Consider the following 12,884-nt stretch of genomic DNA (forward strand, 5'->3'; position numbering starts at 1 on the left):
AACTGAAAACTGCTGTTCACAAATGCTCTCCATCCAACCTCACTGAGCTCGAGCTGTTTTGCAAGGAGGAATGGGAAAAAATGTCAGTCTCTCGATGAGCAAAACTGATAGACATACCCCAAGCGACTTACAGCTGTAATCGCAGCAAAAGGTGGCGCTACAAAGTATTAACTTAAGGGGGCTGAATAATTTAGCACGCCCAATTTTTCAGTTTTTGATTTGTTAAAAAGTTTGAAATATCCAATAAATGTCGTTCCACTTCATGATTGTGTCCCACTTGTTGTTGATTCTTCACAAAAAAATACAGTTTTATATCTTTATGTTTGAAGCCTGAAATGTGGCAAAAGGTCGCAAAGTTCAAGGGGGCCGAATACTTTCGCAAGGCACTGTATACCTTAGCCAAATGCATTTAAACTCAGTTTTTCACAATTCCTGACATTTAATCCTAGTAAGAATTCCGGGTCTTAGGTCAGTTAGGATCACCACCTTATTTGAAGAATGGGAAATGTCAAAATAATAGTAGAGAATTATTTATTTAAGCTTTTATTTCTTTCATCACATTCCCAGTGGGTCAGAAATGTTCATGCACTCAATTAATATATGGTAGCATTGCCTTTAAATTGTTTAACTTGGGTACATTTTGGGTAACCATCCACAAGCTTCCCACAGTAAGTTGGGTGAATTTTGACCCAATCCTCCTGACAAAGCTGATGTAACGGAGTCAGGTTTGTAGGCGTCCTTGCTTGCACGCGCTTTTTCAGTTCTGCCCACAAATTTCCTATAGGATTGAGGTCAGGGCTTTGTGATGGCCACTCCAATACCTTGACTTTGTTGTCCTTAAGCCATTTTGCCACAACTTTGGAAGTATCGTGCCATTGGGAAAACCCATTTGCAACCAAGCTTTAACTTCTTGAGATGTTGCTTCAATATATCCACATAATGTTCCACCCTCATGATGCCATCTATTTTGTGATGTGCACCAGTCCCTCCTGCAGCAAAGCACCCCCACAACATGATGCTGCCACCCCCGTGCTTCACAGTTGGGATGGTGTTCTTTGGCTTGCAAGCCTCCCCCCTTTTCCTCCAATGACGATGGTCATTACAGCCAAACAGTTCAGAGGATATTTCTCCAAAAAGTATGATCTTTGTGCAGTTGCAAACCGTAGTCTGGCTTGTTTGTGTCATGCACAAAGTAGATGTCCTAACCGACTTGCCAAAACTATAGTTTGTTCAAATAAATGGGTGGAGTGGTTGAAAAACAAGTTTTAATGACGCCAACCTAAGTGTATGTAAGCTTCCGACTTCAACTGTATAACACATATTTCAAGACCAGCCTTGAAAACACAGCAAAAATCTGAAACTTTTCCCCAAAAAATGACACAGAAAAGCTGATCCAGGCGTTTGTCACTTCAATAATAGACATCTGCAATCCTCTACCCTCAAACAACTTGGATAAAGCACTAAATAAACTTCAGGTAGTGCTAAATATGGCTGCTCGAATCTTGACTAGAACCCCAAAAATGTGATTATATTAATCCAGTGCTAGCATCTACACTGACTTACTGTTAAGGTTAGGGCTGATTTCAAGGTTTTACTGCTAACCCACAAAGCATTACATGGACTTGCTCCTACCGATCTTGCCGATTTGATCCTGCTGTACATATACTACATGACCAAAAGAGGTGGACACCTGCTTGTCAAACGTCTCATTCCAAAATCATGAGGTTTCATTTGGAGTTGGTCCCCCTTTGCTGTAATGACAGCCTCCACTCTTCTGGGAAGGCTTACCACTAGAGGTTGGAACATTGCTGCGGGGACTTACTCCCATTCAGTCACAAGAGCATTAGTGAGGTTGGGCACTGATGTTGGGAGATTAAGCCTGGTTCGCAGTTGGCATTCCAATTCAGGGCTCTGTGCAGGCCTGTGCAGTCAAATTCTTCCACACCGATCTCAACAAACCATTTCTGTATGGACCTTGCTTTGTGAGGCACCATCGTGTTAGTGAGAGTCTCAACGTTCAGTAGAGTGGTCATAATAGTTTGTAGGCCAAACCATTCGGACGCTACATACGATTTTGTGAGAAGACCAATTTTCGGGATGTGGCATGGTTTGACAAACACCTCTCTAGCTCTGCCTCTTTTCACCGCAGATGCTGATGGGCGATTTCGACGGATGTGGTGGATTAAGACGCAACTCATGCAAAAAAACGTCTCTCTATTCTAAACAAATGGATTTTGATGGGGATTGTTAACTAGATTTCTGCGGGGGTAAGACCATTGTAGGCTGTTACATTTTTCCTGAAGACTTTTCAGTAGGTACTATAATTGAGTGTAGTCTGGCACAGGGGTGCGAAGGTGAACGGCAAGGCACTGGATTGACGACCCACCCTTGCCGTCTCTGCTCCACTGGGATTCTCTGCCTCTGACCCTATTACAGGGGCTGAGTCACTGGCTTGCTCGCACTCTCCATTGCCGTGCCTAGGAGGGGTGCATCACGCCGTACCAGGCTTTTGTTGCTATACTCGACCTGAGTGGGTTGAGTCACTGTCGCGATCTTCCTGTCCGGTTTTGCGACCACCTAGTGATCTAGTTTCTGCTGTTTTACCTGCGGCTTTGAAACCCTGACCCGTTCACCTGTCATGCTACCTTGCCTCCTGAAATCAAATATTCTCCCAAGTGGGTGTGACACCTATTCCCGTTGCCTGCTGAACGGATTCCATTTTCCAATCTGTTCACCGTCTGCCCTGGCCTGTCTCCCCCTGTCTGGTATCGGTACCCTCACCTCTCTCTCACTCACTCTCACACACACACTGTTGGTGTGAGTGACTCTGAACTTGCAATGGCTAGCCCAAAGTCATTATATATTTACATACATTTATTGTGCATTTTGCTATTTGCCTCATGACTCCTGCAAGCTATGTTGACTATGAACTTTCTTTACCCAACCGTGGGATAGACTGTTTGTTCCCAAACTCAGGACTGTGACTCTATTGGTTTCACAGACTTTTTCAGCATCCCATCCTATTCTAACCACCTCTAGCTGGCTTTGTATTCGTGTTACCTGATGAAATTGCCGTAAAATATGATCTTGTTGCCATCTAATTCACATTCAGATGTCATAAACAAGCACTGCAGAGCTCTCCATGTCCTGTGATGTGCCTTGATTGTATTACTGTTGGAAATGTGCATGTACACCCTGGCCCATCTACTGCTGCTAGCCCCAATTCTGACTTGTGCTCGGATATCTACTTCACTGATTTCTGCTCTCATAAAAGCCTGGTGTTTCTGCACATTAAGACTAGAAGCGTATTACCTAAAATGGATAAATTGAAAGTGTGGGTTCACAGCTCCAATCCAGATGTGTTGGTCATTACTGAGACGTGGTTAAGGAAGAGCGTTTTGAATACTGATGTTAACCTTTCTGGTTATAACCTTTTTCGGCAAGACAGATCTTCCGAAGGTGGGGGAGTGGCAATCTTTACCAAGGATCACCTTCAGTGCTCGGTTGTCTCCACCAAGTCTGTCCCCAAACAATTTGATTTGCTAGTTTTAAGTATTAAACTTTCAAATGGCTCTTGTTGACTGTTGCTGGGTGCTATAGTCCCTCATCAGCACCGACCTGTACCCTACCTGTCCTAAGCTCTCTCCTGGCCCCATACATCCTGACTACACCGCCTGCGCTGCAAAATATATTTTGAAATCTACATTATTACATTTTTGCATCCACACTGCTCTTGAGCGTCTGCGTTGCAAAGGGCTAAAATAGAAGTCAGATCTATTTGTGACGCAGATATCTAAGTCCTGCCCCTCCCATCTCCTCATTGGTTATACCCACGTGGGTGATTGAAAGACAAACTGTGTTGTCAGTCGTCGTGGTAATACTACGAAAGTTCAAAGAAGAAAAAGCCTGGAAGGCTTGTTTCTAGGTGACTAGAAACAATTCGGTTGACCGTTTTATGTGTGGATTAATTGTCAGAGTAGATGACCTTGTGCATTTCAGGTAAAATAACAACTCAATGTTTATATCCCAGGACAAATTAGCTAGCAACAGCAAGCTAGCTAAATAGGACAAATTAGCTAGCAAGTGCAAGCTAGCTAGCTAAATTGCCATAAAGGTTTAATGCTTTTCGACCTGTCCCCAAATTCGTGATCGCGTTTGGTGTGGGGGGGACAAAATAAATGTATGCACGCGTGCAGCCGGTGTGGGTTCCGTGTTACACTACGTCTGAATTTGTCCTGTTACGTGACCTAAACTGGAACATGCTTAAACCACCTGACCATGTCCTAAAGCAACAGGACTCCCTAAACCTTTGTCAGATTATTACCAATTCCACAAGGTATGACTCCAAACACCCAGAAAAGGCTACTCTCCTCGATGTTATCCTCACAAATAATCCTGATAGGTATCAATCTGCTGTTTTCTGTAATGACCTTAGGTGATCACCTCTTTACAGCCTGGGTTCGTAATTGCTGCTCAGTGAAACGACCTGTCCTGATTTGTCATAGAAGCTTGCTAAAAATCTTTAATGAGCAAGCCTTCCTTCATGAACTGGCCTCTGTAAAATGTTATAGAATCAGCTTGATCTCTGTCGAAGACACTGACATTATTTTTTGTTATTTTCTGTGGTATTGTTAACAATCATGCCCCCAAAAGAAAAAATTGAATTAAAAACAGGTTCAGCCCCTGGTTCGACCGTGATCTTGCAGAGTTACTCCACCTCAAGAATTTCATTTGGCGAAAGGCTTGGCACACACATACTCGGGCTGACTGGCTCTCGTTCAGGCAAATGAGAAATAAGTGCACTCAGGCTATCTAGAAGGCCAAAGTTAATTACTTTAAGGGGCAGTTCTCTCTCTGTGGGTCTAACCAAGAAGTTCTGGAAAACGGTTAAAGACCTGGAGAATAAACCCTCCTCCTCATAGCTGCCGATGTCTCTTAATGTTGATGATGTGATTGTTACTGACAAGAAGCACATTGCTGAGTCAGGATTCCTATTTGACTCAGCCATGCCTCCTTGCCCGTCCAACATTTACTCATCTCTCACCCCTTCTAATGTGACTATCCCCAATGCTTCTCCCTATTTTTCCCCTGACCCGCTACAAAGTTTCTCCCTGCAGTCCGAGGTGCTAAAGGAGCTCCTGAAACTTGACCCCTAAAAACATCTGGGTCAGATGGTTCAGACCCTTTCTTCTTTAAGGTTGCTGCCCCTATCATCGCCAAGCTTATCTCCAACCTTTTTAACCTGTCTCTCCTTTTTGGGGAGGTTCCCATTGCTTGGAAGGCAGCCACGGTTCTTCCTTTATTTAAAGGGGGAGATCAAGCTGATCCTAACTGTTATAGGCTTATTTTTATTTTGACCTGGTAATCAAAAGTGTTGGAAAAACTTGTCAATAATCAACTGACTGGCTATCTTGTCTTGATGTCTATAGTATTCTTTCTGGTGCGCAATCTGATTTCCGCACAGGTTATGGATGTGTCACTGCAACCAGGTCCTCAATGATGTCTCCATTGCCCTTGATTCTAAGCAATGTTGTGCTGCTATTTTTATTGACTTGGCCAAAGCTTTTTTACGGTAGACCATTACATTCTTGTGGGCCGGCTAAGGAGTATTGGTGTCTCTGAGGGGTCTTTGGCCTGGTTTGCTAACTACCTCTCTCAAAGAGTGCAGTGTATAAAGTCAGAATGTCTGCCATCTCAGCCACTGCCTGTCACCAAGGGGTACCTCAAGGCTCGAGCCTAGGCCCCACACTCTTCTTAATTTACATCAACAACATAATGCAGGCAGTAGGAAGCTCTCTCATCCATTTATATGCAGATGATACAGTCCTATACTCCCCGGATTTTGTGTTAAATGCTCTACAACAAAGCTTTCTTAGTGTCCAACAAGCTTTCTCTACCCTTAACCTTGTTCTGAACACCTCCAAAACAAAGGTCATGTGGTTTGGTAAGAAGAATTTCCCTCTCCCCACAGGTGTTATTACTACCTCTGAGGGTTTAGAGCTTAAGGTAGTCATCATACAAGTACTTGGGAGTATGGCTAGATGCTACACTGTCCTTCTCTCAGCACATATCAAAGCTGCAGGCTAAAGTTAAATCTAGACTTGGTTTTCTCTATCGCTCCTCTTTCACCCCAGTTACCAAACGAACCCTGATTCAGTTGCCCATCCTACCCATGCTAGATTACGGAGACATAATTTATAGATCGGCAGGTAAGGGTGCTCTCGAGCAGCTAGATGTTCTTTACCATTCGCCATCAGATTTGCCACCAATGCTCCTTATAGGACACATTACTGCAGCTCTATACTCCTCTGTAAACTGGTCATCTCTGTATACCCGTTGCAAAACCCTCTTAGGCCTCACACTCCCCCCTATTTGAGACATCTACTGCAGCCCTCATCCTCCACATACAACACCCATTCTGCCAGTCACATTCTGTTAAAGGTCCCCAAAGCACACATATCCATTGGTCGCTTGTCTTTTCAGTTCGCTGCAGCTAGCGACTGGAACGAGCTGCAACAAACACTCAAACTGGACAGTTTTATCTCCATCTTTTCATTCAAAGACTCCATCATGGACACGCTTACTGACAGTTGTGGCTGCTTTGCGTGATGTATTGTTGTCTCTAGCTTCTTGCTCTTTGTGCTGTTGTCTGTGCCCAATAATGTTTGTATCATGTTTTGTGCTGCTACCATGTTGTGTTGCTACCATGTAGTTATCATGTTGTGTTGCTACCATGCTGTGTTGTCATGTGTTGCTGCCTTGTTATGTCGTCGTCTTCGGTCCCTCTTTATGTAGTGTTGTGTTGTCTCTCTTGTCGTGATGTGCGTTTTGTCCTATATTTATATTAGTGATAAACAATATAAAATCGGTGAACATATTGGAATCTGACAATATTAGCTAAAAATGCCAACATCGGTATCGGCCCGATGTCGAGTTTAAGAGTTAGAACATTTCAGCGAGACAACACAAAGGCGAAATCCATTAGAACCAAGATAATGGAATTCATTGCCCTCAACACCCACGGTTCTCTGCCGTGGGTGATGTTGCCTTTCGCCAACTGGTCGAGCACCGGTACACACTACCAAGTGCGCTATTTTTCCAGATGTTGCCCTACCGGGGTTACACAGTAATAGCATCAATGCTATTAGTTTCACAACATACATACTACGGACGCCGTTTGGGTCTCTGCATTTCAAAAAAGATACAGTAGCACTGTCAAAGTTGTACAAAAAGTCTGCAAACAAGCAAACACCGGCCACGAACAATGTGTTTACAATACCGCGTTGGTAATAAAGCATAATTTGTTCGACCGCAACTTCTGGGGTAGCTAGCTTTAGCGTCATTATTCTTAGCAATGATTTAGGAATCCTTGTGAGTAAGTATTAGCTAGGTTGCCACTTGCTGTTCGCCTATTGAAATTTAACTTCAGTTCATGAAAATAAATAGCTAGCTAGCTACTTAACCTTGTTGCCCAACGTTATAAGCAGCCAGCTAGCTTCATCTGGCTAGTAAGGCCTGACCAGACCGGGTTGTGTTGTGAAGCTAGCCACAATAAGGGTTAGGCACAGTTTGCCTTCAAAATAAAAAGTATGTCATTGACAGTGATGCAAAGAATACAAATAGTAGAATTATGCCATACTTTTATTTTGAAGGCTAACCGCAAAGTCCACTATTGTGGCTAATCTTTATTGTGGCTAGCTTCACAGATGGTCCGACCACCATTAATCAAATAAGAACTGTCTTATGAATTAGGGTTATTTTAGATGACTATAGCTACTGAAACAGATGTCGTTTTGCTATGTTTTTGCGGAAGAACATTGTTTGCATCCATGAGCTAGCTAGCTTTTTTTTTATGACCAGCACTGTATGTGCGCGTGACAACTTTACCAGCATCATAGCATAAATATCGATGAATCGTTGTGACATGAAATATGAGCGATAGTGTAATAACTATGTAAAAAATGTATGAATGCGTTTTATTATTATGTGACGTGCAGTCATATTCAGATCCTGATTGGTCACCACTCTGATTATTATTTGACCCTACTGGTCATCTATGAATGTTTGAACATCTTGAAGAACGATCTGGCCTTAATGGCCATGTAAACTTATAATCTCCACCCGGCACAGCCAGAAAAGGATTTGCCACCCCTCAAAGCCTGATTCCTCTCTAGGTTTCTTCCTAGGTTCCTGCCTTTCCAGGGAGGAAAATATTTATGGACACACTGTTAATCTAGGTCAAGTATTCCCAAACTGGGGTACACCGTCGGGGGTACGGCAAATAAAAATGTGATTCACACTTTAAAAAATAAAAAAAATTCAAAACAGTACATTTAGGTGAGTTTTTGCTCTCGCCCGAGTAGCCTCGTTTCACTGCCAAAAATAAAATTAAACCATCTAGTGTTCAGCGAAATAGCAATAGTGTCAAATACAGGTAGCCTAGTCAAATAATTCATATCCAATCCCATTAACCGTTACTCTCTTGGGAAACCTTCACTCTTGCGCAGACATTTAGAAACCAAACATGACCATTTGAAAAATAGGCCACAGGAGTTATTGAGCAAGAATAAAGATAACTTTAGAGTAATAAGACATGTATAAAAGCAACAGATACCATTAATAAGAAGGGGTTAGAAGCATCTTATATGGTGAGCTACCGAGTGGCTAGGACAGGCAAGCCCCATGCTATTGTGGAGGACTTAATTCTTCCTGATGCCACGGAAATGGCTGGGACAATGCTGGGGGAAAAGGCCCCAAAAATTATACAGACAAAGTCTTCATCAAACAACACTGTTTCACGACACATCAGTGAAATGGCAGGACATGGTTTGAAACAATTACTGCTTCAAATACAAGCCAGTGAATTCTATGCGTTATAGCTGGATGAGTCAACAGACGTGGCGGGCCTGGCACAGCTCCTGGTATATGTCCATTACGTTTATGGGGGGTAAATTAAGGAAGACATCCTCTTCTGCAAACCACTGGAAACCAAGACAACATGAGTGGATATTTTAAAGTACTGGACAGCTTTGTGACATCAAATGGACTTTGGTGATCAAGATGTGTCGGTATCTGTACTGATGGCGCAAAAGCCATGACAGGGAGACATAGTGGAGTGGTAACGCGCGTGCACACAGTTGCTCCCGATGCCACTTGGGTACACTGCAGCATCCACCGAGAGGCTCTTGCTGCCAAGGGAATGCCTGACAGCTTGAAAGATGTTTTGAACACTACAGTGAAAATGGTTAACATTGTTAAAGCAAGGCCCCTGAACTCTCGTGTATTTTCTGCATTATGCAATGATATGGGCGACCATGTAACGCTTTTACAACATACAGAAGTGCTCTGGTTATCAAGTATTCGCACGTCTTTTTGAATTGAGAGACAAGCTTAGTTTTCTTTACTGACCATAATTTTCACTTGTCTGACCGCTTCCATGATGACGAGTTCCTCACACAACTGGCCTATCTGGGTGATGTTTTTTCTCTCCTGAATGATCTGAATCTAGGATTAGAGGGACTCTCCGCAACTATTTTCAATGTGCGGGACAAAATTGAGGCTATGATTAGGCTATGATTTTCTGTCTGCATTGACAAGGACAACACACAGGTCTTTCTACCTGTGTGTTAACTCAAGCTTACGGACAATGTCAAATGTGATACAGTGGGGCAAAAAAGTATTTAGTCAGCCACCAATTGTGCAAGTCCTCCCACTTAAAAAGACGAGAGAGGCCTGTAATTTTCATCATAGGTACACTTCAACTATGACAGACAAAATGAGAAAAAAAATCCAGAAAATCACATTGTAGGATTTTTAATGAATTTATTAGCAAATTATGGTGGAAAATAAGTATTTGGTCACCTACAAACAAGCAGGATTTCTGGCTCTCACAGACCTGTAACAATTTATTTGAGAGGCCTCTCTGTCCTCCACTCATTACCTGTATCAATGGCACCTGTTTGAACTTGTTATCAGTATAAAAGACACCTGTCCACAACCTCAAACAGTCACACTCCAAACTCCTCTATGGCCAAGAGCAAAGAGCTGTCAAAGGACACCAGAAACAAAATTGTAGACCTGCACCAGGCTGGGAAGACAATCTGCATTAGGTAAGCAGCTTGGTTTGAAGAAATCAACTGTGGGAGCAATTATTAGGAAATGGAAGGCATACAAGACCACTGATAATCTCCCTCGATCTGGGGCTCCACGAAGATCTCACCCCGTGGGGTCAAAATTATCACAAGAACGGTGAGCAAAAATCCCAGAACCACACGGGGGGACCTAGTGAATGACCTGCAGAGAGCTGAGACCAACGTAACAAAGCCTACCATCAGTAACACACTACGCCGCCAGGGACTCAAATCCTGCAGTGCCAGACGTGTCCCCCTGCTTAAGCCAGTACATGTCCAGGCCCGTCTGAAGTTTGCTAGAGAGCATTTGGATGACCCAGAAGAAGATTGGAAGAATGTCATATGGTCAGATGACACCAAAATATAACTTTTTGGTAAAAACTCAACTCGTCGTGTTTGGGGGACAAAGAATGTTGAGTTGCATCCAAAGAACACCATACCTACTGTGAAGCATGGGGGTGGAAACATCATGCTTTGGGGCTGTTTTTCTGCAAAGGGACCAGGACGACTGATCCGTGTAAAGGAAAGAATGAATGGGGCCATGTATCGTGAGATTTTGAGTGAAAACCTCCTTACATCAGCAAGGGAATTGAAGATGAAACGTGGCTGGGTCTTTCAGCATGACAATGATCCCAAACACACCGCCCGGGCAACAAAGGAGTGGCTTCGTAAGAAGCATTTCAAGGTCCTGGAGTGGCCTAGCCAGTCTCCAGATCTCAACCCCATAGAAAATCTTTGGAGGGAGTTAAAAGTCAGTGTTGCGCAGCAACAGCCCCAAAACATCACTGCTCTAGAGGAGATCTGCATGCAGGAATGGGCCAAAATACCTGCAAAAGTGTGTGAAAACCTTGAAGACTTACAGAAACCGTTTGACCTCTGTCATTGCCAACAAAGGATATGTAACAAAGTATTGAGATAAGTATTTGGTCAATAACAAAAGTTTATTTTCCACCATAATTTGCAAATAGATTCATAAAAAATCCTACAATATGATTTTCAGGATTTTTTTTCTCATTTTGTCTGTCATAGTTGAAGTGTACCTATGTTGAAAATTATAGGCCTCTCTCATCTTTTTAAGTGGGAGGACTTGCACAATTGGTGGCTGACCAAATACTTTTTTGCCCCACTGTATAGCGAAGCACCTGAGTGAGCTGGGTGCGTAATTAGGCAGGTATTTTCCTGAAACAGACAACACAAACAACTGGATTCGTTAACCCTTTCACGCCCTGCCTCCAAGTCCACTTACCGATCTGAACAAGAGAGCCTCATCGAAATTGCAACAAGCGGTTCTGTGAAAATTGAATTTAAATCAGAAACCACTGCCAGATTTCTGGATAGGGCTGCGCTCAGAGTTTCTTGCCTTGGCAAATCGCGCTGTTAAGACACGGATGCCCTTTGCAACCATGTAGGCACCCATGTATAGTACTGGCACACAGTATACAGCACAATACACATGACCCAACCACGTGCCATGTACAGTCTTCAAACAAATACATTTTAAGTAAAGACATGAGATGTGTACACACACACGGCTAACAGACAGCACACGCATACACAGGCCAAAAAAACTCACATTACTCACATTACAGTACAACATATACAGTACAGTATAAACAACACACAAAATGCATATGCAGCACACTAACACACTGTATACACATAGCAAGCTCTAATACACACCATACACACACAATTAATTCTCTCCTCCTCCCTCTGCTTCGCATGCTGTTTGTTTTTTTTATCTCATTAATGCAACCCATCTGTTCGGCAGGTTGATGAGTGCCAGATATTTAAACCGTTTCGCGAGGCCTATTCTGCTTTCTTTTCCAACCCGCATTCTGAGTGGCTCTTTTGATCTGCGGCGACAAGCTTTTTCTGTAGCCCCTCCAACACCAGGCAGTGGCTACACCCTAGTCGGGGATCACCAGTCGTCCCACAGCACCCTTCCTTAGTTCCCCAGCCTTTCCTTCCCTCCCCTCTTACCTTCTCTGCTTTGGAATCAATCTCCAGCTCTGCTATTTTGGCCCATTTCTGCCAGAAGTTGGGATCGTCCAGGGAAATATCAGTTCTGTTTCCAGAAGACACAAAGCTGGCCTGGAAATGACAAGGAAAACAAAAGCATGCACACACACACACGCAGGCATCAACTGGACTGGATCCATGCAAGTAACATACACAGGGATGTGCTGAGAAAGCTGATAAGGTGTGAAATCTGACATTGGTAAAAGATAGGAAACTGAAACTTGTGGATACTGGCTAACATATAATTCATCCAATTGTACAGCCTAACATGCTGACCAGACCGCACGCAAGTTGATTTTGTCCACCCACACCAGACGCGATCAGGACATGCAGGTTGAAAACATACTCTGAACCAATTATATTAATTTGGGGACTGGTCGAAAAGCAGTAAACATTTATGGATATTTAGCTTGCAGTTGATAGCTAATTTGTCCTGGAATATAAATACTGGGTTGTTATTTTACCTGGAATGGACAAGGTCCTCTACTCCGACAATTAATCCACAGATAAAAAGGGTAAATGTTTTTTTCTAGTATTCTTCTTTGAACTTTATATGGTGGTTGGCAACCAACTTTAAGGTGCATTACCACAACCGACTGGACTTAAGTGTGGAACTCAGTTCTTTCAATCACCCACGTGGGTATATGCTCCTAAAAACCAATGAGGAGATGGGAGAGGCAAAATTTGCAGCGAGTTGATAGTCACAAATAGAACCAAGTTCTATTTTAGCGC

The 12,884-nt window shown here is 43.1% G+C and overlaps 1 protein-coding gene across 30 annotated transcripts in view; it reads right to left on the bottom strand.

The window, feature by feature from the left end:
- chd6 (chromodomain helicase DNA binding protein 6) overlaps positions 1–12,884 on the bottom strand; it is a 108,013-nt gene that overhangs the window by 45,475 nt on the left and 49,654 nt on the right. For all 30 annotated transcript variants that reach the window (XM_090205113.1, XM_090205109.1, XM_090205121.1 and 27 more), the window contains exon 20: positions 12,114–12,224. In XM_090205113.1, coding sequence (XP_090061239.1) covers positions 12,114–12,224 — 111 coding nt within the window. The remainder of the gene's footprint in view (positions 1–12,113; positions 12,225–12,884) is intronic.

Source organism: Oncorhynchus mykiss, chromosome 17 (genome assembly GCF_057628025.1).
Source record: "Oncorhynchus mykiss isolate SJ-2025 chromosome 17, ASM5762802v1, whole genome shotgun sequence".
Taxonomy (NCBI): domain Eukaryota; kingdom Metazoa; phylum Chordata; class Actinopteri; order Salmoniformes; family Salmonidae; genus Oncorhynchus; species Oncorhynchus mykiss.